Genomic DNA, 27,165 nt, shown 5'->3' with positions numbered 1-27,165 from the left:
GTTTAAAAGCAGACCACCATATACAGCGGCCATTGTCGGAGTGGACTGAGTCAGAGTGGGACGGCTTTGGCTTAACAGGCTTCAGCGAGAACAGGCAGAGGCTAGGGTAGGTTCCGGTAAGTTTTTTGTTCAGATTGTCTAGCGTAGGGAGAATGCCAGGCAGGATGTTGGAATGCTCCTCTTGCAGGATGTGGGAAGTCAGGGAGCCCTCCGGTGTCCCTGACAACGACACCTGCAAGAAGTGCATCCAGCTGCAGCTCCTGACAAACCGCGTTAGGGAACTGGAGCAGGAGCTGGATGACCTGCGGATCATTCAGGAGAATGAGGAGATTATAGATAGTGGCTACAGGGAGGTAGTTACACCAAAGGAGCCGAGCACAGGAAATTGGGTCATTGTCAGGCGAGGGAAGAGGAAAGGGCAAGCAGAGCAGGGTTCCCCTGTGGCCATTCCCCTCAACAACAAGTATACTGCATTGGATACTGTTGTGGGGGATGACTTACCTGGGACAAGCTGCAGTAGCCGGATCTCTGGCACTGAGTCTGGCTCTGCAGTGCAGAAGGGAGGGGGGAAAAGAGGAGAGCGGTAGTGATAGGGGACTCGATAGTTAGAGGTGCAGATAGGAGGTTCTGTGGTCGTGACAGAGAATCCAGGATGGTTTGTTGCCTCCTGGGTGCCAGGGTCAAGGATGTCTCTGATCGATTGCATGACATTCTGAAGTGGGAAGGTGATCAGCCAGATGTCGTGGTGCACATCGGTACCAATGACATAGCAAGGAAGAGTGAGGAGGTCCTGGAGAGTGAGTATAGAGAGTTTGGTAGGAAGTTGAAAAGCAGGACCTCGAGGGTGGTAATCTCAGGATCGCTACCTATGCTACATGTCAGTGAGGGTAGGAATAGGATGCTCTGGAGGATGAACAAGTGGCTGAGGAACTGGTGTAGGGGGCAGGGTTTCAGATTTCAAGATCATTGGGACCTCTTCTGGGGCAGGTGGGACCTGTACAAGAGAGACGGGTTACACTTGAACTACAGGGGGACCAATATCCTTTCAGGGAGGTTTGTTAGTGCTGTTGCGGAGGCTTTAAACTAGATTTGCAGGGGTATGGGAACCAGAGAGCCAGAGCTGACAGTGTGGCTGGGGTGAAAATAAATGTTGTTAGAAGTTCAAGCAAATCTGCTAATAGAAAGGTTGTGAGTGGTGGTAAAAATCTTCTGAGATGTATATATTTCAATGCTAGGAGTATCGCAGGGAAGGTGGATGAGTTGAGAGCGTGGATTGACACGTGGAATTATGACGTTATATCAATTAGTGAAACTTGGCTACAGGAGGGGCAGGACTGGCAGCTTAATATTCCAGGGTTCCGATGTTTCAGATGTGATCAAGGCAGAGGAATGAAAGGTGGGGGAGCAGCATTGCTTGTTAGGGAAAATATTACAGCAGTGCTCAGGCAGGACAGATTAGAGGGCTTGTCTACTGAGTCCTTATGGGTGGAGCTGAGAAACAGGAAGGATATGGCCACATTAGTGGGATTGTATTACAGACCACCCAATAGTCAACGAGAATTGGAAGAGCAAATCTGCAGGGAGATAACAGGCAACTGCAGGAAACATAAAGTTATTGTGGTGGTAGGGGATTTTAATTTTCCATATATTGATTGGGACTCCCATACTGTTAGGGGTCTAGATGGTTTAGAGTTTGTAAAATGTGTTCAGGAAAGTTTTCTAAATCAATATATAGAGGGACCAACTAGAGGGGATGCAATATTGGATCTCCTGTTAGGAAATGAGTTAGGACAAGTGACGGAAGTCTGTGTAGGGGAGCACTTTGGTTCCAGTGATCATAACACCATTAGTTTCAACTTGATCATGGACAAGGATAGATCTGGTCCTAGGGTTGAGGTTCTTAACTGGAAGAAGGCCAAATTTGAAGAAATGAGAAAGGATCTAAAAAGCGTGGATTGGGACAGGTTGTTCTCTGGCAAGGATGTGATCAGTAGGAGGGAAGCCTTTAAAGGAGAAATTTTGAGAGTGCAGAGCTTGTATGTTCCTGTCAGGATTAAAGGCAAAGTGAATAGGAATAAGGAACCTTGGTTCTCAAGGGATATTGCAACTCTGATAAAGAAGAAGAGGGAGTTGTATGACATGTATAGGAAGCAGGGAGTAAATAAGGTGCTTGAGGAGTATAAGAAGTGCAAGAAAATACTTAAGAAAGAAATCAGGAGTGCTAAAAGAAGACATGAGGTTACCTTGGCAGTCAAAGTGAAGGATAATCCAAAGAGCTTTTACAGGTATATTAAGAGCAAAAGGATTGTAAGGGATAAAATTGGTCCTCTTGAAGATCAGCGTGGTCGGCTATGTGCAGAACCAAAGGAAATGGGGGAGATCTTAAATAGGTTTTTTGCGTCTGTATTTACTAAGGAAACTGGCATGAAGTCTATGGAACTAGGGGAAACAAGTAGTGAGACCATGGAAACTGCACAGATCAAAAAGGAGGAGGTCCTTGCTGTCTTGAGGAAAATTAAAGTGGATAAATCCCCGGGACCTGACAGGGTGTTCCCTCGGACCTTAAAGGAGACTAGTGTTGAAATTGTAGGGGCCCTGGCAGAAATATTTAAAATGTCGCTGTCTACAGGTGAGGTTCTGGAGGATTGGAGAGTGGCTCATGTTGTTCCGTTGTTTAAAAAAGGGTCGAAAAGTAATCCGGGAAATTATAGGCCGGTAAGTTTAACATCGGTAGTAGGTAAGTTATTGGAGGGAGTACTAAGAGACAGAATCTACAAGCATTTGGATAGACAGGGACTTATTAGGGAGAGTCAACATGGCTTTGTGCGTGGTAGGTCATGTTTGACCAATCTATTGGAGTTTTTTGAGGAGGTTACCAGGAAAGAGGATGAAGGGAAGGCAGTGGATATTGTCTACATGGACTTCAGTAAGGCCTATGACAAGGTCCCGCATGGGAGGTTAGTTAGGAAAATTCAGTTGCTAGGTATACATGGAGAGGTGGTAAATTGGATCAGACATTGGCTCAATGGAAGAAGCCAAAGAGTGGTAGTAGAGAATTGCTTCTCCGAGTGGAGGCCTGTGACTAGTGGTGTGCCACAGGGATCAGTGCTGGGTCCGTTGTTATTTGTCATCTATATCAATGATCTAAATGATAATGTGGTAAATTGGATCAGCAAATTTGCTGATGATACAAAGATTGGAGGTGTAGTAGACAGCGAGGAAGGTTTTCAGAGCCTGCAGAGGGACTTGGACCAGCTGGAAAAATAGGCTGAAAAACGGCAGATGGAGCTTAATGCAGACAAGTGTGAGGTATTGCACGTTGGAAGGACAAACCAAGGTAGAACATACAGGGTTAATGGTAAGGCACTGAGGAGTGCAGTGGAACAGAGGGATCTGGGAATACAGATACAAAATTCCCTAAAAGTGGCGTCACAGGTAGATAGGGTCGTAAAGAGAGCTTTTGGTACATTGGCCTTTATTAATCAAAGTATTGAGTATAAGAGCTGGAATGTTATGATGAGGTTGTATAAGGCATTGGTGAGGCCGAATCTGGAGTATTGTGGTCAGTTTTGGTCACCAAATTACAGGAAGGATATAAATAAGGTTGAAAGAGTGCAAAGAAGGTTTACAAGGTTGTTGCCGGGACTTGAGAAACTCAGTTACAGAGGAAGGTTGAATGGGTTAGGACTTTATTCCCTGGAGCGTAGAAGAATGAGGGGAGATTTGATAAAATTATGATGGGTATAGATAGAGTGAATGCAAACAGGCTTTTTCCACTGAGGCACGGGGAGAAAAAAACCAGAGGACATGGGTTAAGGGTGAGGGGGGAAAAGTTTAAAGGGAACATTAGGGGGGGCTTCTTCACACAGAGAGTGGTGGGAGTATGGAATGAGCTGCCAGACGAGGTGGTAAATGCGATTTGTTTTTTAACATTTAAGAATAATTTGGACAGATACATGGATGGAAGGTGTATGGAGGGATATGGTCCATGTGCAGGTCAGTGGGACTAGGCAGAAAATGGTTTGGCACAGCCAAGAAGGGCCAAAAGGCCTGTTTCTGTGCTGTAGTTTCTGTGGTTTCTATGGTTTCTATAGAGTGATCATCGTTCTAGTCAACATGACCTTTAATTATGCCAACTACTGGCTTCATTTATAATTAAATATTTAAATTAATTTGAACATTATGTATAGAATTTTTTAATTGTTTGTTGCAATTATACAAACAACCCATTGTGCCTCTCTTCCTATGCCCTTTTATGAAAAATACAGTAATAGATATAAAATAGACACAACTAATTTAAATGAAGGAAAAGACCAAGTTATGCATTATAAAGATCTTCATGTCTGGAACAGCATGAATGATACTCTATCCCCACTACCACAAGATTAGTAAAATGACTTTTGAAAATCAGAATATCCTGCATCTATATTCTCAAAAAACTACAACCACATTCTCAAAAACAAATTGTCCAACATATTAAAACATAATATCCCTTGCATGAAATAATAATTAATCCTTACAATCTTTCTTCCATTATCATTTTCTGATAGATTCCAACAATTCCTGCCAATTGGCATGTCTATTCCTATTTCCTATTTTCTTACATTCTTGAATAGCAGTATTACACTAACGTCTTCCAAACTGCAGGGAACTTTTCTCGAAATTAAGTAATTTTGAAAGAACTGCTACCAGTAACAACTTTTGGAACTAAATAATGCAGGGCAGAGCTTTTATTTCAATTATATTTTTTTTCAATACTTCAGTTATACAATAAAGCTCTAACAATCTGTTATTGAATTGTTCAGAAATCCTGATGGCTCAGCTCTAGTACATTGAGTGCTGATTCCCTCTCTCCTTTTAATACACCAAGGGTTTGATTCCTATAGCCACCATTTCTGGTGCACTCTTTAAGACACTAGGGCACCAGTCTTAGTGCTCCCTTAAAACTTACTGAGACCTTGTTTCCCATCCTGTCTTTAAATTCACTGATACCTATTATAATGATTTGACAGAATCCAATATGGCTCTCCATAAGCTGCTGAAAGATGGAAACAACAGACTTGAGACTGAGATAAATACTGGCAACATTACACTCAAGTGAGTTGACGCTGCATTTAAACCAGAATGTGACAGGAATTCTTGTCTAGTGCATCCTGCCGTTCACATAAGAAATAGGAGCAGGAGTAGGCCATCTGGCCCATTGAGCCTGCTCTGCTATTCAATAAGATGATGGCTGATCTGACCATACACTCATCTCCACCTACCTGGCTTTTCCCCATAAGCCTTAATTCCCCTACTATGCAAAATATATATTTTTTTTATTAATGAAGACTTATCGCAGAGATGGTGTTTGGAAAAATATATGGAGCAATGGAGGCCAAGGGTAAATCACCCATGATTATATTGAAATGCAGATTAATCAGTCTACTCCAGCTCCTGATTTATCTCTTTTATTTTTCAGTTCTTAGGTTAACTTAGAACTTTGCTTTTCCATTATTTCTAGTATATTTGTGCCTCCTCTTGTGAAGACAGGTACAGACATTGTCAATTTCAATATTTTTCCCAGTGTTTAGACAACAAAAAAAATTACTTTTGCTCTTTGTTATTTTACATGCCTTTTGATGCATTTCTATTTCTGTGTCTGCATTTTACTCTATTCAGCTAACTATATACTGTGCACTTTAAAAAATATATTGCTAAATGTCAAGAAAGACTATAGACCTGACAGAGATTCCATTTTATGGCTGAAAACATGCTTCTGAGCTGTCTCCCAAGCCTCAGACTCAAGAAAATAAAGAAGTTACTGCAGCCTCTGTTGTTCATCATAATCTTGTGTATCTTCCAAATAGCTTCTGAGCAATAATACTCGTAACAATAAGTCTGATGTCATGTACTGTCAGAATTTTTCATTATGGATTAATGTCTTGTAGTCTTGTAGCTTTTGAATTGAGCATCTTTGAAGATGCACATGCAGATGCATTATAAAGATTAATGAAAATAAATCAGGAGACATATTACTCAAGTAGACTAAGAAAACACCACAGAACAAACATTTATCTAAGAGCACACAAACTAAGCTTATTTTAGGATTGAAAATACTCAGTTCAAAACAAATTTTCTTATTGCTATATATTTCACTCAATTTTCTCTTTGGACAAACAGGCAACTATCAGAGTGCCTCCTTCACAACTACCAACAAGGATTAAAGGATAAATAAAATATACAGAGAAGAATTTTCTGGTGCACTCTTTAAGACACTAGGGCACCAGTCTTTCATATCAAATCAAACATAAAAAGGAATAAGAAGGAAAGAAAGAATCATGAAATTACTAGATAGCAACAAAGATAGTATAATGATAAATATGATAAAGTCTGCAGATGCTGAATATCTAAAGCAACACACACAAAATGTTGGAGGAACTCAGCAAGTCAGGAACTATTTATGGTAATGAATAAACAGTCAATGTTTCAGGCAGAGACCCTTCTTCAGGACTGGAGAGGAAGGGGAAGATGCCGTCTTGAAAATGTCGGGGGAGGAGAAGGAGATAGCTAGTAGATGATAAGTGAAGCCAGGTGGGTGGGAAAGGTAAAGGGCTGGAGAGGAAGGAATCTAATAGGAGAGGAGAGTGGACCATAGGAGAAAGGGAAGGAAGAGGGAACCCAGACGGAGGTGATAGGCAGATGAGAAGAGGTAAGAGTCCAGAGTGGGAATAGAAGGGAGGAAGGGGAGAGAGTTCTTTTTTACTGTAAGGAGAAATTGATATTCATACAATCAGATTGGAAGCTACCCAGACAGAATATAAGATGTTGTTCATCCACTCTGAAGGTAGCCTCATCATGGCACAACAGAAGGCCATGACCCAACATGTCAAACGGGAATGGGAATAGTAATTGTAATGAAAGTGTTTGGCCATCAAGTAAGTTCCACTTTTGGCAGATGGAGCGGAGGTGTTTGACAAAGCAGCCACCCAGTTTTAAAATGGGTGTCACCAATGTACAGGAGGCAATTGACAACCCCAGCAGATTCCCAGGTGAAGTGTTGCCTCACCTGAAAGGAATATTCGGGCTCTGAAGGGAGGGGAGGAAGGAGGAGAATGGACAGGTGTAGCATTTAGCCACTTGCAGGGAGATTAGTGGGGAGGGACGAATGGTCAAGGGAATTGCGGAGGGAATGATCCCCGTGGAAAGTGGAGAAAAATGGGAAGTAAAGGTATGTTTGGTGGTAGGATTGCTTTGGAAATGGCAGAATTTGCACAGCATAATAATAATTATGCCACATCTAAAGTCTGGCATGTTAAAAATCACCCTAAATAATATAAATTTGAAATGATAAAACTTTAAAATTGCACTATTGATTTTTCAGGGCCAAAGGGGTTGACTGGCAGTTGTTAATATTCATCCTGTTGCTAAAAGTGACTCTACCCTTCCAATAATTAGGCCTAAATTAGTCATCGAGTCATAGAGCACAGAAGCAAGCCACTAGTTCCAATTTATCCCTTCCGACCGAGATTCCCACCCAAACTATTTCCATCTGCCCACCTTTAGCCCATATAACTCTTAACCTTTCCTATCCATGTACCTGCATGTTGTTAATGTACCTGCCTCAAACATTTCCTCTGGCAGCTCATTCCATGTGCTGACCATTCTCTGGGTGAAAAAGTTGCCAAAGCTCCTTTTGCATCTCTTTTCCCTCACCTTAACCTATACCATCTAGTTCTTGATTCCCCAACCATGGGAAAAATTATGCATTCACCTTACCAATGCTCCTCATGATTTTAAACACCTTTATAAGATCACCCCTCATTCTCCTAACCTCCAACTTGTTTAACCACTCCATAACTCAGTCCCTCAAGTCCCAGCAATATCCTCATAAATATTTTTGGTCAATGCTAAGAATAATCACCAAGGCTGAGAGGTAAATATTCCAGGATACTTAACTTTTAAAAGAACTAGGCAAGATCCAAAATAAGCCCCGTTGTAAAAATACAATGGGATAAAGGCAGTAGAGAGTAAGATAAAGGCAGTAGATAGCACAGAAACTAAAGATGCAAGATGAATTAGGTGAAGTACAGAAACAACAAGGGGCAAAAAATATTAATGGAAACTGACTGCAGATTTACAAATAACAGAGGTAATATGGTATATATCAGGAAATTCAAAGCACGTCTTAACAGTAGTACAATAATCATGCACAACTTGAATTGGTTTGCAGGGCAAACCAAACTATCAGTAATTAAATGGAAGATTAATTTGCAGAATGTAGGAGAAGGTTTCCTTTGACAGAACAGGCCACTTCCTTAGTATTATTAAATGAGCAGGGTTTCATTAATAATCTGGTACTTAAGGGATTTTTTGTGGAAGAATGATCATTATAAAACAAATTTTATCTTAAAATGAAAGGTTTAATTCACTCTGAAACAGGGCCTTAAAACTAAATAAAGCAAATGGCAAAGGCCATGATGCACAAGATAGCTAACTGAGAAACTACATTAAATAGTAGAACAGTAAACAAGCAACTGCCAACATTTGTCAAAAAAGAATTTCTACATTATTTATTGCAAACATGTAGCCCAATATGGCACAAAATAAGGGAAGGTGGGAATTAGAATTGGTTTATTATTGTCACATGTACTGAGATATTGTAAAAAATTTGTCTTGCATATTGTTTATATCGATCAAATCATCATGCAGTGCATTGAGGTAGAATAAGTGTAAGCAGTGCAGAATGAAATGTAATAGCTACACAAAAAATGCAATACAGATAAACAATAGCTGGAAGATCATAACGAGGTTGATTGCGAGGTTAGACATCCATCTTCTTGCACAATGTAACCATACAATATTCTTCAAACAGCAAGGTAGAAACTGTCTTTGAGCCTGGTGGTACATACTTTTAGGCGTTTGTATCTTCTATTTGATGGGAGAGGACAGAAGAGAGAATGTCTGGGTGGGTCTTTTATTATGCTGTCTACTTTACTGAGACAACAAGAAGTACAGACTTCTTACTCTGACTGCTCATCTTTTTTATCAAGTACTGATGAAGTGTCACGGCCCGACATGTCGACTGCTTACTCTTTACCATTATTGCTGCCTGGCCTGCTGAGTTCCTCCAGCATTTTTTGTGTGTTGTCTGTGAAGGGGAGGCTGGTTTCCATGACATGCTGAGCTATGTCCGCAACTCTGCTGTCAGAGCAGCTTGTATACCAAGCTGTTATGCATTCAGATGGGATGCTTTCTATGGTGCATCAATAAAAATTGGTAAGAGCTTGATAGGGCCATGCTGAATTTCTTAAACCGCCTGAAGAATTAGAGGTGCTGGTGAGCTTTCTTAGTCATGGCATCTATATGGTTGGACAAGGAAAAGCTATTGACTACGTTAACTCCTAGGGACTTGGATCTCTCTGCCCTCCTTCCTGAAATCAAAGACCAGCTCTTATATGTTTGCTAACTTTGAGGGAAAGGTTGCGGTCACGATACCACTCCTCTCTATCGTCTTCTGGTACTCTGACTCAATGTTATCCAAGATCTAGACCACCACCGTGATACCACTTGCAAACTTGTAGAGGAGAATGCAATGGTGACTTACAAAAGAAGTTAAAATAGTATTCAATCAAAAGCATGAAAGAATTCAGCAAATTACTAAGAAATGAAAAGAGATTGAAAACATTTTCTTCATTGGTGAAAAAGAAAAGATCAGCTGTTTAATCTGGCTCTCATAAAGACTAACAAGTAGAGCCATTAAGTAAATATTTTGTGTCAATTTTCATGAAAGACACAGACACCCAAATTTGATATATCTGTTGCAACTTTTTAAGTTTGCCAGCAGCAAAACCAATTACAGGGAAACCATTGGATGTAACTTGCTTAGATTTTCAAATGCCTTTTGATAAGGTGGCACACAAAAGTCTAATAAATGAAATTAGATCATATAAACCCCAGTAAGTATAAACTTAATCTTTACTCACATGACAAATTAATGCAATTATATCCCTCTTTAAATTAAGACAAGGATACACTATGTGACATTACCATTACCTTGTAGCAAAACCTCCTGACCTTTATACTGCAAATCCTTTGCAATAAAGGCCAACATTCCATTTGTTCTCCAATCCCCATCATACAAACTTTGCATAATATTATCTTCTACAGCATTCTGTAACAATATTCCACTTTTCCTTTCCTCCCACAAAAGAGCATAACTTTACATTTCCCACAGTCAATATCCATCTCCTAAAAACAGTATATACACACTTTGATCACAGCAAAGCTCTGTGACCATGCCATACTTATGTAAATACCTGCCAGGAGGTATCACCGTAAACATGTCTGTAATTAGACCCAGCATGTGAGTGCTAAAGACAATATTAAGGTATTTCCAATGATATTCTGTAGAAAAGTATTAAGTGGATAAGCTATCTTTGAAGCTACCCTGAAATCAGCCTTCAACCAATTCAGTGTACCATATGGATATTTTCTAGAAAATGTATGAAGTTTTATTCCATGTGCAACTCATCAGCAAATGAGTCAATCCATGTCTTAAAGTAGCAATAAGTGGGTAGTAACATGCCTGCCTTAAAGATCTAGGCAAAGAAATATAAATATCTAACAATCTACCTTTAACATTTAAAGGCTACATCATAGCCACGAATGCTATTATTAATTTTTAGGGGTCACTATTTACCAAAAACTCAACAGAACACATACAAAACACATACAAACTCTGGCTACAAGAACAGGTCAGGTGCTGGGTTTCCAGTAACAAGTGGCTCACCTCCTGATCCTCAAAGCTTTTACCACCTACCAGCACAATCTTCTGTAAAAGCAAAAAGATCACACAAATCTATGCCTATTTATTGTATCAATTTACCAATTATCCTACTAATTTATCTATCTTGTTGCAAATACTAGAAACATTCACACAAAAGCCTTCGATTTTGTATTTTTACCATGGTTTCTTGGTTCTGCACTCTTATGTTAAACGTTCTGTCTTTTCCTGTCAAAATCTAGAAACCAGACAATGGAAAATTGTATACATTGTCTGTTCTTCCAATGGGTGCGTGCTCATTTGTGTAAGGCTAATAAATGACATCTGTTGAGATCCAAATAGAAATATTGGAATCAAATCAGTGTTGGATGTGGAATGACATCACAAGCTGTTTAATTTGCTTGCTTCAGGTGGCACAAACTTCATGCACTGATGCCCTTCTCAATGCATATAAACAATAATCACCAAAGTAGAACGATCAGCAGCTGTAATGTCTGTCTCTATACAGAGCAATTTTGCATCCACCGGCTAGTTAATTCTAGCAACACTACAAATTTTAATGGAAAATATATTACAAAATTGTTGTGTTAAATGATTACTTATTTAAAGAAAATAAGCAATTATATCAGACTTATCAGACTTACTGTTGAATTTGAACAATCATAAACATAACTCTAATATTAATTTCTGCATTTCTAAGAAAAAATACATTTGAATCTGAAAAAGATAACTCCCTCAAGAATATGAATATATAGTACATACCCTAAATAGCAATCAAATTTTAAAAAGTTACAGAGCCACACCATGAGGTTATGTTCCTTTTCTGCAGAGGTGATTAATTAATGCTCACTTCTTAAGAGTAGTTATTGTCATGGATATCTAAGATATAGATATATATTTTGTCGCTTTCCTGATTGCCATAAAATAGCCAAATATGATATCACCTCCAAATATAAGGTGACTACTTCACAAGACATTTTAAAGAAAATGTAATAGTTGCCAGAACTAACTATAATTGCATCTGATTTGCAGACACACTGTATGGAATATGGCAGTGACACTTCGGTAACATTGTCAATAACTTTAGATATTAAAATTAGCTACCTATTGTTCAGGTCTTCAGGAAACCAGAAACAATACAATGGACAAGTACGATTCATTTACCAGCAAGATCTTCCCTTGACGCAGTGGACTGCGGTGTACTGGTGCCAGGCTCAATTCTTAATGACAGTCTGTTGGAGAAAGATGTGACAGGTAAGATTGTGGGGAAAAAAGCCAAGGCAAAGGTGTTGCAAGTATGAATAAACTGCATGCCGGAAATAGGAGAGCTGTCTACCCCCCATGACAGTACCTGCCAAATCCACAAACTTTATCAGCTAGGACAAGAGCAACAAAAGCACAGTACCTCACCACCTAGAAATTGACTCCAAGCCACACACCATGTTGACTTGGAAATACACCGTACTGCCATTCCTTCATCATTATTCGATCAAAATTCTGCAACTCTTTCTGTGATAGTGTTGTGGGCATACCCACACCTCAAAGACTGCAGCAGTTCAAGAAGACAGATACCACCACCTTCTCAAGGGTGTCTAAGGATGGACAATTAAATGCTGGCATAACCTGCAAAGCCCACATTTCCTGAATGAATAACAAAAATGAAAAATATTTGTAGATATTAGAGTACAATGCATCATTCAGCAAGCTTGGAGTACATAGAACATAGAGTAATACTGCACAGTACAGGCTCTTCAGCCTATGATGTTGTGCCGATCTTTTAACCTTTTAACCTATTCCAAGATCAACCTAACCCTACCTTCATATAATAAGCCCTCCATATACTTACCATTCTCTGTGTAAAAAACCTACCTTTCACAATGTTTCAGATCGAAAGCCTGCATTAGGACTGAGGGTGGAGAGACAAGATGGCCAGCATAAAGTTAAAGAGAGTGGTGAGAAAGGATTCTGAGGTGATTGGTAGAATGGAAGGTGAGAGGCATCTATCAATCCTCCAACTTCACCCCGTTCACCTCCACTACTTGACCCTAGCTGCCCATCATTTTTCACCCATCCTCAGTCCATCAATTTCCGGTGGGGTCATCTACAAATTTATAGATCACTTTGGAGCTGTGCTTAGGTATAGAGAGAGTAGAAAAGGGGCTAAGCATGAAGCATGATAACAGCCCGTGTCAATTGTCAGTGAGGGGGAGATGAGATTCCTCTAATGATAGTGGTCTCCCAAGTAAAGAACTGAAGGGTCCAGTTGCAGAGGGAGTTATGGAGGCCCAGGTCTTGGAATTTGATGATATCACTAGACAACAAATTAACTTTTATTGAATATAATGTGTTTAACTGCATAAGGGTTCTGGCACCTTGCAGTTAAGTTCAGCTAAGCTAAAAGTAATTTTTTAAATAACTAAATAATGATTTTTGTTTGTAGTCAGTATCTAAGGCTTCTCACTTAAGTATCCAAGAATAATCAGCTAGCATTCACGGATTCCAGTTGCCCTGATACTGCTTCTCCATGACTGCAGTATCCTGGTAAAACCTTTCACCATGCTTGTCACTGACAACACCAAGACTTTGCAGGGAAGAAGTCTAAATGGGAATGCAGAAAATTAATCTTCAGTGATATGTTGCACTTCATGATTCTGTATGCTTGAAACATGTTGTTAACCAGCTGCACATAGTTTCCTGCTCTGTAGTTGCCAAGAAAATTTTCTACGATATCCTTCCATGCAATTTTCTCTGCTCCCTCTAGAAGTACTTTGAATTACCTGTCATTGATAACCTGTTTTATTTATGGACCAACAAAAATGCCTTCCTTAATCAAAAAATAACATGTTGCAACATACATTGGATGGGTCAAATCCAATCTGCCATATAAGAGATGTTAGACACTCCCAAATGCTGAGTCAGCCTACTCTCACCATTTATTCCACTGCTTATCTGGAGCTCATTCTCTCACCAACCCCATGACAGCCTGATAGGCCACATTCATCATGAGAAGCAGAGTGAGGCCATCAGTGTATTGAGGCAGGATTACCTTCCTGCCAAAATCTGGACAGCAAGCAATGAGCAATTTGCTCTGACTATAGTTGCCATGAGACCTGCCGGGAAAGTGGAATCCCTGAGAGCTTGAGGGGGAGAATGAGAATGAAGGAGAGAGTGGGAATTGTGGAGGGAGGGGTGGGGCAAGGGTAAACAAACAAGAAGAAGGTGAAGTTGCAGAAGGAGGAAGAGAGAGAGGGAATAGAGAAAGAAAGAATGAGGAGGTGGCAAAGAGAATTGGGGGTGTTGCAAAATGGAAGTGGAAGGAAAGAGAAACAGGCACGTAGAGAGAGAGGTTTCATGCATCTTTGAATGTATTTAACGGAAACAAATTTTACTGCTCTGCCTGGAACTGGATCCCACCTGGTATTAAATCATATCATTTGCATCATCCAGCATCATATCATTTGCATCATCCAGCATCATATCATTTTGACATGGTAATCAGCACCCAGAGCAGCAGGGACTGTCAAACCTGGACTGGATCCAGAGACGTCTGCCCAAATTACATTTCTCTTCCCTTGCAGCATTTCATCTAAAACAGTTTAGGATTGAGTGTAACCTCCATATCTGATTGGAAATCACACAATTGCTGGAAGTAGGGCATAGAAAAATCCAGAAGATACAAAAGGCCAGAATTGGAGGACTAGAGAAATATTACAGAGACAATCACGAAAGAACTGAACATTATGATTTTAAATTGCATTAAAATTATAAAATCCAAACATTTTCCATTGAGCAATTCATTTTAAGGTAGTTTTCCTTTGAATCATTAAAACATGCTGGCATTTGATTGTTGTTTAGCAGTGTGATTAAAAGTGCTGTTAATTTTAAATGTGAAAACTGCTTTGAATTTCTCAACTGCCCTATATAACAGTGAGATTAATCATACTGTCTAAACATTGTTATTACAATTTTAGTAGAAACAAAATATTGGATCATGTGCAATTATAGTTCGTCAAATCAAACATGGTATTACACATACCTCCTGAAAGGATTGGTCTCAGTCCATTTGTCAACCTTGTTTTATGAATTACTGAACTCGATTTTAGAAAAGATGAAGATTATACTTTGTCTCTGTGGTTTTAACCACTGAGTGCTGATAATTGGCATAGTGGCATAGCTCCAGCAACATGCAAATCCAATCATGAGCTTTAGTGTTGTTTGGGTGGAGTTTTCATATTATCCCTTTAATTGTGTGCTTTCTCCCAAGTGTTCCAGTTTCCTCCCACATCCTGAGACGTACTGGTTGGTAGGTTAATCGGCTATTGTAAGCTACCCATAGTAGAGGTGAGTGACAGGAGAATTAGAGGGGAGCTGAAGGATTTGTGAGAGAGAACAGGTACAGAGAATTAAGTTGGGGAATTGTATGGGATTGAAGGAATGCTTTGAGAGTCAGCATAGACTCTACAGGCTCCCCTTCTATGTTGTAAGAAAATATCATTTATGATTATTACAAAGCTTTTTTAAGGTACAATTGTTTCAAAGATTCTGAGATGAAAGTGCAGAATAGGTTAAATAAAAGGTGCACAGCCAATTAGATGGATGATATGATACTTCAAGTACATTAAGCAACAAATATTATTTAGATAGATTTACAGTTCAAACAGTTCCTGACATCTATTCCCTGTGAATGCAGAACAGAGTATATCTGGTGGAATTTGATTATAAACAGGTGGGACAACGGAATCACAAACAAGAGAAAATCTGCAGATGCTGGAAATCCAAGCAACACACACAAAATGCTGGAGAAACTCAGCAGGCCAGTAGCATCTATGGAAAAGAGTATAATCGACGTTTCAGGCCGAGATCCTTTGGCAGGACTGGAGAAAAAAGATGAGTCAGAGGTAGAAGGTGGGGGAGGGGAGGACGAGACATGGTGATAGGTGAAACTGGAGGGGGAGGGGGAGGGGGAGGGGTGAAGTAAAGAGCTGCAAAGTTGATTGGTGAAAGTAGTACAGGGCTGGAGAAGGGAGAGTCTGACAGAAGAAGACAGAGGGCCATGGAAGTTACAAAAGGGGAGGAGCACCAGAGGGAGGTGATGGACAAGAGGAAATGGGGAATGGTGAAGGAGGTGAGATGGGAGGTGGGAGGTGGCATTATCAGGAGTTCGAGAAAATCAATGCTCATACCATCAGGTTGGAGGCTACTCAAACAGTATCTAAGGGGTAGCTCCTCCAACCTGAGAGTGGCCTCTTCGCAACAGTAGAGGAGGCCATGAAGAGACATGTCAGAATGGGAATGGGAAGTAGAATTAAAATGGCTGGCCACTGGGAGATCCCATTTTTCTGGCGGATGGAGCAGGTGCTTGGTGAAACAGTCTCCCAATCTACGTTGGGTCTCACTGACATACAGGAGGCCACACTGGGAGCACTGATACAGTAGATGACCCCAAAAGTCGCACAGGTGAAATGTCGCCTCACCTGGATGGACTGTTTGAGGCCCTGAATGATAGTGAGGGAGGAGGTGTAGGGGCAAGTGTTGCACTTGTTCTGCTTGAAAGGGTAAGTGCCAGGAGGGAGATCAGTGGGGAGGGACGAATGGACAAAGGAGTTGTGTAGGGAGCAACCCCTGCTGAAAGGACTAACCAATCAGGAAGGACAGCCGACGGGATAAAAATACCACCAGACTAGACATTCCCAGGCATCATCCCTGATAAAGGTGGCAGAATTTGTCATTGAACATTGGTTAAAATTGATACCTGTACCCAGCTGGAAGCCTGAGAAGAGTTTAATCGTCATATACTCTGGCAAAGTAGATGATATAGTGACTCCTCCCACCCGCAGAAATGACAGCAGCTAGGGCATTGGTAAACAAATTTAAGAATCTGTTGCATGGTACTGCTTTGTGAAACACTTTCCGCACCAGGTCTCAAAAGTAAAGAAGGAGGTGTCTCGCATAAAGAGGCCTCCACTAGAAACCTTCCTCATTGCTACATGGAAAAACAAACTGCCATGACTTATCCACAGGGCAGACAAGGGTAAAGAAGTGTACAATGTGCAACAGCAGCCTGTACAAGAACCACCTCAGCACTCCATGAAATGGCACAGTGGGTACCTCTTTAAGGGCTGCTCATGTTGTGTGGGTCTAGTTCCTGAAAAGAATTTTGGGCATTGAGTCAGAAAAGTAACTCCTGCTGAGCAGGGGATGGTGTAACCCAGGTTAATTAAACCCAAAAATGTAATGTTAAAAAGCTCCACTTGTGGAGGAATGAAAACTAGGTTTATCGAATTTTTTTTTGAAAAAGGAGAACTTGGAAAATAAAGCTATACAGGAACAAGTTGACGCGGGTGTGGACCAACAAGAGAAATGCAGCAAACTATTAGAAAAAAAAGATATAAAGTATTAAAGGTGGAATTAGTAGTGAGCATCTCTACCCCACCTACTTCAAAACCTCAGGGTGAAACCCCTGGAGGGGAGATGATATCGATAAAAGGTTTACTGAAACTATGGCTATAACTAGCAGCAAGTCTAGCGAGACAATATCTGCAGAGATAAGTGTCCAAGATCTCTACTGTGTAATCGGTAATTAGTTCTGCTCAATCATACCAAGGAAATTAGTCAGGTTTTTTTTTGGTGTATGTATTGTGAATCATCTTTCCATGGATGACCCACTATTTCATCCAATGAACCAAGAAAAAAGATGGCAAGCCACCCAAAATGGAAGAAGCAGCATGGAAGTTAAATATTTAATGATGTATATCCTGTATATCGGTGAGAACCAATGTAGATTGGGAGACCGCTTCGCCAAGCACCTCTCCTCTGTTCACCAGAAAAGAAAGGATCTCCCAGAGGCCACCCATTTTAATTCCACTTCCCATTCCCATTCCGATATGTCCATCCTTAACCTCCTCCACTGCCGTGATGAGGCCACACATTTAGGTTGGAGGAATAACACCTTATATTCTGTTTGGGTCGCCTCCAACCTGATGGCATGAACATCAATTTCTCGAACTTCCAGTAATGCACCCCAGCCCTCCTCTTTCACTATTTCCCATCCCCTTTTCCCTCTCTGACCTATCTCCTTGCCTGCCCATCGCCTCCCTCTGGTGCTCCTCCTCCACTTTTCTTTCTTCCATGGCTTTCTTTTTCTTTCACCGATCAACTTCCTAGATCTTTACTTCATCCTTCCCCCTCCACATTTCACCTATCACCTTGTGTTTCTCTCTCCCCTCCCTCCACCTTTTAAATCTACTCCTCAGCTTTTTTCTCCAGTCCTGCTGAAAGGTTTTGGCCCAAAACATCAACTGTACTCTTTTCCTAGATGTTGCCTGGCCTGCTGTGTTCCTCCAGCATTTTGTGTGCGTTGCTTGGGCTTCCAGCATCTGCAGATTTTCTCTGGTTTGTAATCAGAATCAGAATCAGGTTTAATATCACCAGCATATGTTGTGAAATTTATAAACTTTGCAGCAGCAGTAAAATGCAAAACATGATAATAGAGCGAAAAAGAAAACTATGAATTACAGTAAATATATATATATATAATTTTAAATAGATCAATTAAATATGTAGTGCAAAAAAATTTTTTAAAAAAGTAATGAGGTAGTGTTCATGGCTTCAATATCCATTCAAAATTCAAGTGACGGGGGGAAGAAACTGTTCCGGAACTGTTGAAAATGTGCCTTCAGGCTTCTGTACCTCCTTCCTGATGGTAGCAATGAGAAGAAGGCATTTTTTGGTTTTGGAGATCCTGAATCATGGATGTCACCTTTCTGAGGAACTGCTCCTTGAAGATGATCTGGATACTACGGAGGCTAGTGCCCATGATGGAGCTGGATAATTTTAGAACTCTGCAGCATACTTTGATTCTGTGCAGTAGATTGCAGTCCCACCACCCGCCCCCCCATTCCACCCGCCATACGAGATAGTGAAGCAGCCAGTTAGAATGCGCTCCTGGATAATCTGTAGAAATTTGCAAATCCCACATTATATCATCATGGAACTGGAATGGGAGAGAAGGCATGCAGCCCTCTATGTTGAGGGGCAGCCAAGGAAACAAGAGAAAAGGTTGATAAGAGATTAGTAACATTTGGGTCACCGAATTGCCAACTACGTCCAATAAAAGAAAGCCTATCCCCCTGAGTAATTACACTCTCATCACCATGTAAATACGCTGGCTACAAAAATAGGTCAAAGGCTGTGCATCCTTCATCAAATGACTCATTTTCTGTTGGCTTAAGTGTTTTTCGATATCTGGAATGTGAAGTCTGGAGTGTGATAAGATGTTTTCCACCTTCTTGGATAAGTGCAGCTCTACTAACACTCAAGAAACAGCACTACCCAAGTAACCTGCTTAACGGCATAATCAATCATCCTAAACATTCCCAGCATGTGAAGGTTTTAATGAGTACAGTGAGTACACTGAAAATTCTCATCTACTTTACTCCAGAAGCATTTTCCAAAACTGTACAACCCCCATCAACAAGAATTATAAGGGCTTAAGGTGCATGTGAACACCACACGACCCATAGGGTTGTCTCTAAGTTGCATACAACCCTTATTTGGAAGAACAATCTAAATCCTGCAATTCATAGTTGACAGAATTACTTAATAGAAGAACCAAAGCTGGTCAATAAGTTAGCTTACCATCATTTTATCATCAGCAATTAATAAATGCTGGTCTTACCAGTGGTACCCAGATACCAAAAATGAATAAGAGAAGTGTTTATCTAAGTCACGAAACTGAGTTGTAAGTGGCAATGGTGTCAACACAGATCCCTGGGTCAGTGTGCTGGTTGCAGTCCTGATAAAACAAAAAATCTGTTTATCCCAACACTGAGCAGCTGGACTTGTGAGCTACAACTCTTACATGGTAACCTTTGTGTAGTACCTGAATTGGAATTCTGAAAACAATACATTCAAAAGTTCTTCTTATTTTTATCCTGCAAGATACATTCTCAGAGACTAATAAGTTTATAAGCCACAAGTTCCCTTTGATAAAATCATGTTCAATTTGATAATCATGTAACGTTCTGCACCAGAACTCACAAATCAAACCAGTCACGCACACAAATAGAGCAGGGATGTTAATATTGAAAAAAGATGTAACACAAAGCACTCCAGATATAATTTAATGGATTGAATTTTTAAAAAAGAGAATTATTAAAAGTTTTTGTGCTGCTGAACTACTACTGCCTCCATCCCCAAAACAAATATGGCAATTGGTTATCAAATTACTGCAACAAAAATAACTAAGCATATTCTTCTTCTTGGGAGGGGAGGAGAAGATGGCGGTGCGACGCAGCGCGCACGGCCGTTCCAAAATGATGTCGTATTTGTAAGTAGGATGCTGTGCATAATCCTGATTTGATGGAGGCAGACGTGAGAAACACGGAGGAACATCTGGAGAAACCTTCTGAAATGCCTGCTTCGCTGCCGCTGCTACTGTGCGATCAAGAATCTCCAGAGGGGAAGGCCCCAAATCCTCGGCTTTGCCTACTGCCTGTTGCCGGGACCAGGGTCGAAGCACTCGGCAGAGATGGTGCTCAGTGTCGGGGGCTCGAAGTTTTTGGACGGACTCAAGAGTCTGCTGTGGTCGGGTGCTTCCAGGGTGCTGCATCAGCAAGTTTGTGGTGCTGGAAGCTCATGGCAGGGAGAGTTTTTCTTCCTTCTCCATCTGTGTGAGATGATGGGACTTTCGAGAGACTTTGAGACTTTTTTTTACCGTGCCCAAGGTCTGTTCTTATCAAATTACAGTATTGCTTTGCACTGTTGTTATAGTATGTTATAATTATGTGGTCTTTGTCAGTTTTTCAGTCTTGTTTGTCTTGTGTTTCTGTCGTATCATTCTGGAGGAACATTGTATCATTTCTTAATGCATACATTACTAAATGACAAAAGAGAGTGTCCTCATAATCTAATTGTCTGCAATTGTGTCTGTCTTTGTGCATAATTCTGTCAGTTTTTTTGAAATTCATCCAGCAATTTAGTAGAACTATATTTATGAATAAATAAATGCAGCTGGGTCACTGGTTTAATTTCTTATTCAAACATACATTCTCTACTGTTCCTAACATATGTGTCAATCTAGATAAAATGCTCAAAACTCGGATATGGTTGTATTTTATAACTGATATTTTATTTGCAAGATGATGCTTTTTAAATGAGGAATAGTACCATTTAGATACAGTGATGTCTTCAAAACCATTGAAACCCGTTATATTTCCTCCACAAACTAATCAACAAAATTCTGTTTCAGGGAGTTATGGACTTGAGAATGGGGAAAAATAAATATCTTTCATTAGCTGATCCTAGCTGCTTTTGTTAGAACATGCTTCAGTGTTAAATTTCTACCTTGCTCAAGAAGAATGTGAACATTAGCTGCTTTACTGCAATGTTAAATTACTTTTTTAGGAAGGCTTATTTTGAAAGGAAAATCATACTCAGAAACAAGAAGACTTACTTATAATTGTCATCCTCAACAAATTTCTGAAGTTCTTCAATGTATTGCACTGAATTCAGGTATTTCTGAACATGAGGCAACAAGGGGATATCTAAAAATATAACCAACAAAAAAGAGAAAACATATCATACATTTTTCTGGGGGGATTTAAAATTTATTCACGGAAGAATTTGCTCAAGAAACTCACCATAATCGCAAGACTGCTGAAGATCAGAAATGATCCTCAAAATATTGTTCATTAGGTTCGATCTTTGTTCACACTCTATGATGCTGTGGGTGGATGGGTATGCAGAGTCAATATATGTCAAATCAGACAAATAAATGCCTGTAAAATATAAAGAATACAAAAGATATGATAAACTGAAAATAGGCTAACATCAAAAACGAAATGCTAAAAAATTTAGGGAAATCAGAGCAATGCACTTAGATGTGGACATGGATATCAAAATAGAGAAACGGATTACATCCTTTTTCAGTTTCCAGTTATCACCAGAAAATGAAAATACTGTTACACAGTAGCTGATGGCATAAAATCTAATGTCTTGCAAAAGTTTGATAAGTTTACTGAATCACCCAAAGTAGTGCAACATAGACAGAATCATACAGCATGGAAACAACCCAATCAGCCAACCGTGTCCATACAGATCAACAGGTACCTATTGGTATTAACACCACCTTCCAATACTTTGCTGATAGCAAGGACTGTAGCCCTCCATAATGAGATAATTCAAGTATTTGTCTAGTCATTTCTTTAATGCTGTCAGCAACTCTGGTTCCACCCCTTTCTCCAGCAGTGCATTTCAGGGACTCAATCATTCTCTGTGTGAAAGAGGTACCCTCTAAAGTTGCTACCTCTTGGTGATGTGAAATTACCTTCTTCAAGAAATGGTTTGTAGAAATAATTAACTTATCAGACCCTTCTGAGGACAATAAACCAATATCGCGGAGCACTGAAGCACTATGCACAATAAAAGGCCATTTGATCATCAAGCACTCATTTACACTATTCTTATTTTATTCCTAATACATTTCCATCAACTACCAGTGATGCTACAACTGCACTTGCATTCTAAATACAATTCATAATAGCCGAAAAACTAAATAAATGACACATGGAAGGAAAACACAGATCCCTGTGAAACCTATTTAGTGTCAAGGAGGGCATTCAAACTCAACACAGAACACTGGAGGACAAATGAGGATTGAACCCAGATCATAGAGCTGTGAGGCAGCAGATCTCTAGATGCACCACTATGCTATTGATGAAACATTGATTTTAGTTGAAAAACAATGATTAGAGAAATAAGGGATTAATACAGAAAACCTTTTTTTTGTTTTGTTGATTAATTTACTGTAGCACTGACTTGAAGACACAGAGTCATAGAAACATACAATGCAGAAGTGTGCACTCTCTTTGATATGAATGTGCACAAAGACATGCAAAGAGGTACGGCAATTTTTTTTCAGATTCAGCTGACAGACTTCCTCAAAGGCTGATAAAAATAAAATCTTCATTGAGGTAGACTCTTGTTAAGTAAGTGATTAAAAGGTTATTGAAATGTAGCAGATAGGAATCAAGATAAGGAACATTACTGAATGTCAAGGTGATGCCAAACTATGGTCTTTGTTGAGGTTGTGACTCAGAGTTGCTTTTTTAGGTTTATAAGGTTGGTTTGGGGACAGAGTGGTGAGTTAGAGATAATGTTAGAGTTTAAGGACAGAGGTGGGGGTATTAATGGTCATATCGGAGTCCAGGCCTCTGCTCTGTGCTCTGCATTCTGCACTCGAAGGCCAGTGACACGGACTTGAAACAAAGGACAGCTGTGGATGGATGTTGGGCTAGAAAACGCTGTGGATAAAGTCCAGCAAGGACAAGTGTTCGATCCAATACCCCCCACCCAAGGTTGGTGAGTCCTCCCAGGTCAGCAGCACCCAGGATTGGAGGTCCTTGCAGGCTGGAGGAATTAGGGCCTATGGCCCCCAGGTGGGCAAGTCAGATATTCCGTAGTTAGGGGGTGTCCTATCATTGGCGAGTGCTGGTGTCAATACTGTAGATCAAAGCACAAAGATTGAAGACCAAAATTGGTGAGTCCTGAAGTCGCTGCCTAAAAGCCAAAGTCCTGGGACTGCGAGTCCACTGGGGAAGTTGGAGGCTCGACATCTATGGGTCAGCAAGTCCATTGCAAGTTGGAGGCTGGAGGCAGCCTGTCCTGGGGCTGTAGAGGTAGTGTGTGTGTGTGTGTGTGTGTGTGTGTGTTGATTGGAGGGAGTAAAGGGGCTTGTTTTTGCTGTTTTTTGTTGCTGTTGTTCTACTGTTCTTGTTGCTTATGTTGTTCTGCTAAATATTGTGGGTATGCTATGTTGGTGCCAGAATGTGTGGTAACATTTGTGGGCTGTCACCAGCACGTCCTTGAGTCGTGTTGGTTGTTAGTGCAAAGGATGTATTTCACTGTATGTTTCAATGTACTACTTTATAATTTCCTGTCAAAGTCACCTATGTATAGACACTTATGTGCCTAGCATCACTTTATGTATATTCATCATGTATGTAAGCTATCTTATGTATTTACTGTATAAGACCATAAGATATAGGAGCAGAGATAGGCCATTTGGCCCATTGAGTCTGCTCCGCCATTCAATCATGGGCTGATCCAATTCTTCCAGTCATTCCCACTCTCCAGCCTTCTCCCCATACCCTTTGATGTCCTGGCTAATCAAGAACCTATCTATCTCTGCCTTAAATGCACCCTAAGACTTGGCCTGCACAGCCACTTGTGGTAACAAATTCCACAGATTTACCACCCTCTGACTAAAGTAATTACTCCACTTCTCTGTTCTAAATGGATGTCCTTCAATCCTAAAGTCACGCCCTCTTGTCCTAGACTCCCCTACCATGGGAAACAACTTTGCCATATCTAATCTGTTCAGGCCTTCTCACATTTAGAATGTTTCTATGAGATTCCCCCTCATTCTCCTGAACTCCAGGGAATACAGCCCAAGAGCTGCCAGACATTCCTCATATGGTAACCCTTTCATTCCTGGAATCATTCTCGTCAATCTTCTCTGAACCCTCTCCAATCCTTTCTAAAATAAGGAGACCAAAACTGCACACAATACTCCAAGTGCGGTGTCACGAGTGCCTTATAGATCCTTAAAATCACACCCCTACTCTTATATTCTATACCTCTAGAAATGAATGCCAACATTGCATTCACCTTCTTCACTGGAGGTTAACCTTCAGGGTATCCTGCACAAGGACTCCCAAGACCCTTTGCATCTCTGCATTTTGAATTCTCTTCCCATCTAAATAATAGTCTGCCCATTTATTTCTTCCACCAAAGTGCATGACCATACATTTTCCAACATTGTATTTCATTTGTCACTTCTTTGCCCATTCCCCTAAACTATCTAAGTCTCTTTGCAGGCTCTCTGTTTCCTCAACACTGCCTGCTCCTCCACCTATCTTTGTATCATTGGCAAATTTAGCCACAAATCCATTAATATTGCATTCCAAATCATCATACATTGTAAAAAGCAGTGGTCCCAACACCGACCCCTGTGGAACTCTACTGGTAACCGGCAGCCAGCAGAATAGGATCCCTTTATTCCCGCTATCTGTTTTCTGCTGATCAGCCAATGCTCCACCCATGCTAGTAACTTCCCTATAATTCCATGGGCTCTTATCTTGCTAAGCAGCCTCATGTGTGGCATCTTGTCAAAGGCCTTATGAAATTCCAAGTACACCACATCTACTGCACCTCCTTTGTCTACCCTACTTGTAATTTCCTCAAAAAAATTGCAGCAGGTTAGTCAGGCAGGATTTTCCTTTCAGGAAATTCCGGGTACTCCGTAATCTCATCCCTAACAATCGATTCCAACAACTTCCCAACCACTGATGTCAGGCTAACAGGTCTATAGTTTCCTTTCTGCTGCCTTCCACCTTTCTTAAATAGCGGAGTAACATTTGCAATTATCCAGTCATCCAGTACAATGCCAGAATCTATCGATTCATGAAAGATCATTGTTAATGCCTCCGCAATCTCTCCAGCTACTTCCTTCAGAACCCGAGGGTGCACTCCATCAGGTCCAGGATATTTATCCACCCTCAGACCATTAAGATTCCTGAGCACCATCTCAGTCATAATTTTCACTGCACATACTTCGCTTCCCTAACACTCAGAATGTCTGGTATACTGCAGACGTCTTCCACTTGAAGACTGATGCAAAATAAGTAGTCAGTTCCTCTGCCATCTCTGCGTCTCTCATTAAAATATCTCCAGCGTCATTTTCTATTGGTCCTATATCTACCCTCGACTCTCTTTTACCCTTTATATACTTAAAAATGCTTTTCGTATCTTCTTTGATATTAGTCACAAGCTTCCTTTCATAATTCATCTTCTTCTTCCTTATGACCTTCTTAGTTTCCTTCTGCAAGTTTGAAAAGCTTCCCAATCCTCTATCTTCCCACTAACTTTGGCTTCCTTGTATGCCCTCTCTTTTGCTTTTACTTTGGCTCTGACTTCACTTGTCAGCCATGGTAGTGTCCTTCTTCCATTCGAAAATTTCTTCTTATTTGGAATATTTCTGTTTTGCACTTCCCTCATTTTTCGCAGAAACTCCAGCCATTGCTGCTCTGCTGTCCTTCCTGCTAGTGTCCCTTTCCAGTCAACTTTGGCCAGTTCCTCTCTCATGCCATTGTAATTTCCTTTATTCCACTGAAATACCAACACTTTGGAATTTAGTTCCTCCTTCTCAAACTTCAAAGTGAACTCAATCATATTGTGATCATTGTTCTCTAAGGGTTCCTTAACCTTAAGCTCCCTTATCCCCTCCGGAACATTGCACAACACCCAATCCAGCACAGCCAATCCCCTAGAGGACTCAACAACAAGCTGTTCTAAAAAGTTTTCCCTTAGACATTCTACAAATTCTCTCTCTTGAGGTCCAGTACTGGCCATGGTTTTCCCAATCCATTTTCATGTTAAAATCCCCAATGATTATCATGACATTGCCCTTCTGACACACCCTTTCTATCTCCTGCTGTAGTTTGTAATCCACATTCTGGCTGCTGTTTGGAGGCCTGTATACAACTGTCATTAGGGTCCTTTTACCCTTGCCATTTCTTAATTCAACCCATAAGACTCTTCTTATTTCTTATACACAGGGCCACACCAACCCCTTTGCCTACTAACCTATCCTTCTAATACACTGTATATCCTTGGACGTTCAGCTCCCAATGGCAGCCATCCTTTAGCCAAGTTTTAGAGATGATCATAGCATCATACTTGCTGATCTGTAGCTGAATTTCAAGCTTGTCTATATTATTTCTTATGATGCATGCATTGAAATATAACACTTTCAGTCCAGTATTTGTTGCTTTTTGTTGTAAATCATCCCACTGGCTGTGATTATGCCTCATCTCCTTCCTGTCATCTCGTTGCATGTTATCTTTGATTTATTTCTGTTTTCCCCATCCTCAGCCCTATCACTCCAGTTCCCATCCCTCTGCCAAATTAGTTTAAACCCTCTCTAACAGCTCTATTAAACCTGCCTGCTTGGATATTGGACCCCTTTGTACAGGTCATACCTCTCCCAGAAGAGGCCCCAATGATCCAGGAACCCGAAACTCTGCCCCTGACATCAATCTCTCAGCCACGCATTAATAAGCCTGATCATGCTATTCTTTTGCTTGTTAGCATGTGGCACAGGCAGCAATCCTGAGATTTCTACCCTCATACTGTGTTTATTGTGTGTTTTATTATTGCATTCTTTATATTATTGCGTTTGTGTGCTGTATCAAATCCAGAGTAACAATTATTTTGTTCTCCTTTAAACTGATGTATTGGAAAAGACATAAAGTAATCTTAAATCTTGAATGTGATAAACAAATGAATCTGAATTTGAATGTAGAGCAGTTTGAAGGGATTGAATAGTCTACTTCTATTAC

The 27,165-nt window shown here is 40.5% G+C and overlaps 1 protein-coding gene across 6 annotated transcripts in view; it reads right to left on the bottom strand.

Moving 5' to 3' along the window:
* ralgps2 (Ral GEF with PH domain and SH3 binding motif 2) overlaps positions 1 to 27,165 on the bottom strand; it is a 567,568-nt gene that overhangs the window by 117,504 nt on the left and 422,899 nt on the right. For all 6 annotated transcript variants that reach the window (XM_072274320.1, XM_072274319.1, XM_072274317.1 and 3 more), the window contains 3 exons: positions 21,406 to 21,543; positions 21,219 to 21,309; positions 11,930 to 11,997 (listed from right to left, as the gene is read on the bottom strand). In XM_072274320.1, coding sequence (XP_072130421.1) covers positions 11,930 to 11,997; positions 21,219 to 21,309; positions 21,406 to 21,543 — 297 coding nt within the window. The remainder of the gene's footprint in view (positions 1 to 11,929; positions 11,998 to 21,218; positions 21,310 to 21,405; positions 21,544 to 27,165) is intronic.

This window comes from Mobula birostris, chromosome 12 (genome assembly GCF_030028105.1).
Source record: "Mobula birostris isolate sMobBir1 chromosome 12, sMobBir1.hap1, whole genome shotgun sequence".
Taxonomy (NCBI): domain Eukaryota; kingdom Metazoa; phylum Chordata; class Chondrichthyes; order Myliobatiformes; family Myliobatidae; genus Mobula; species Mobula birostris.
Note: the sequence above shows the minus strand (reverse complement) of the source record. Positions and strands in the feature narration are given on the sequence as shown.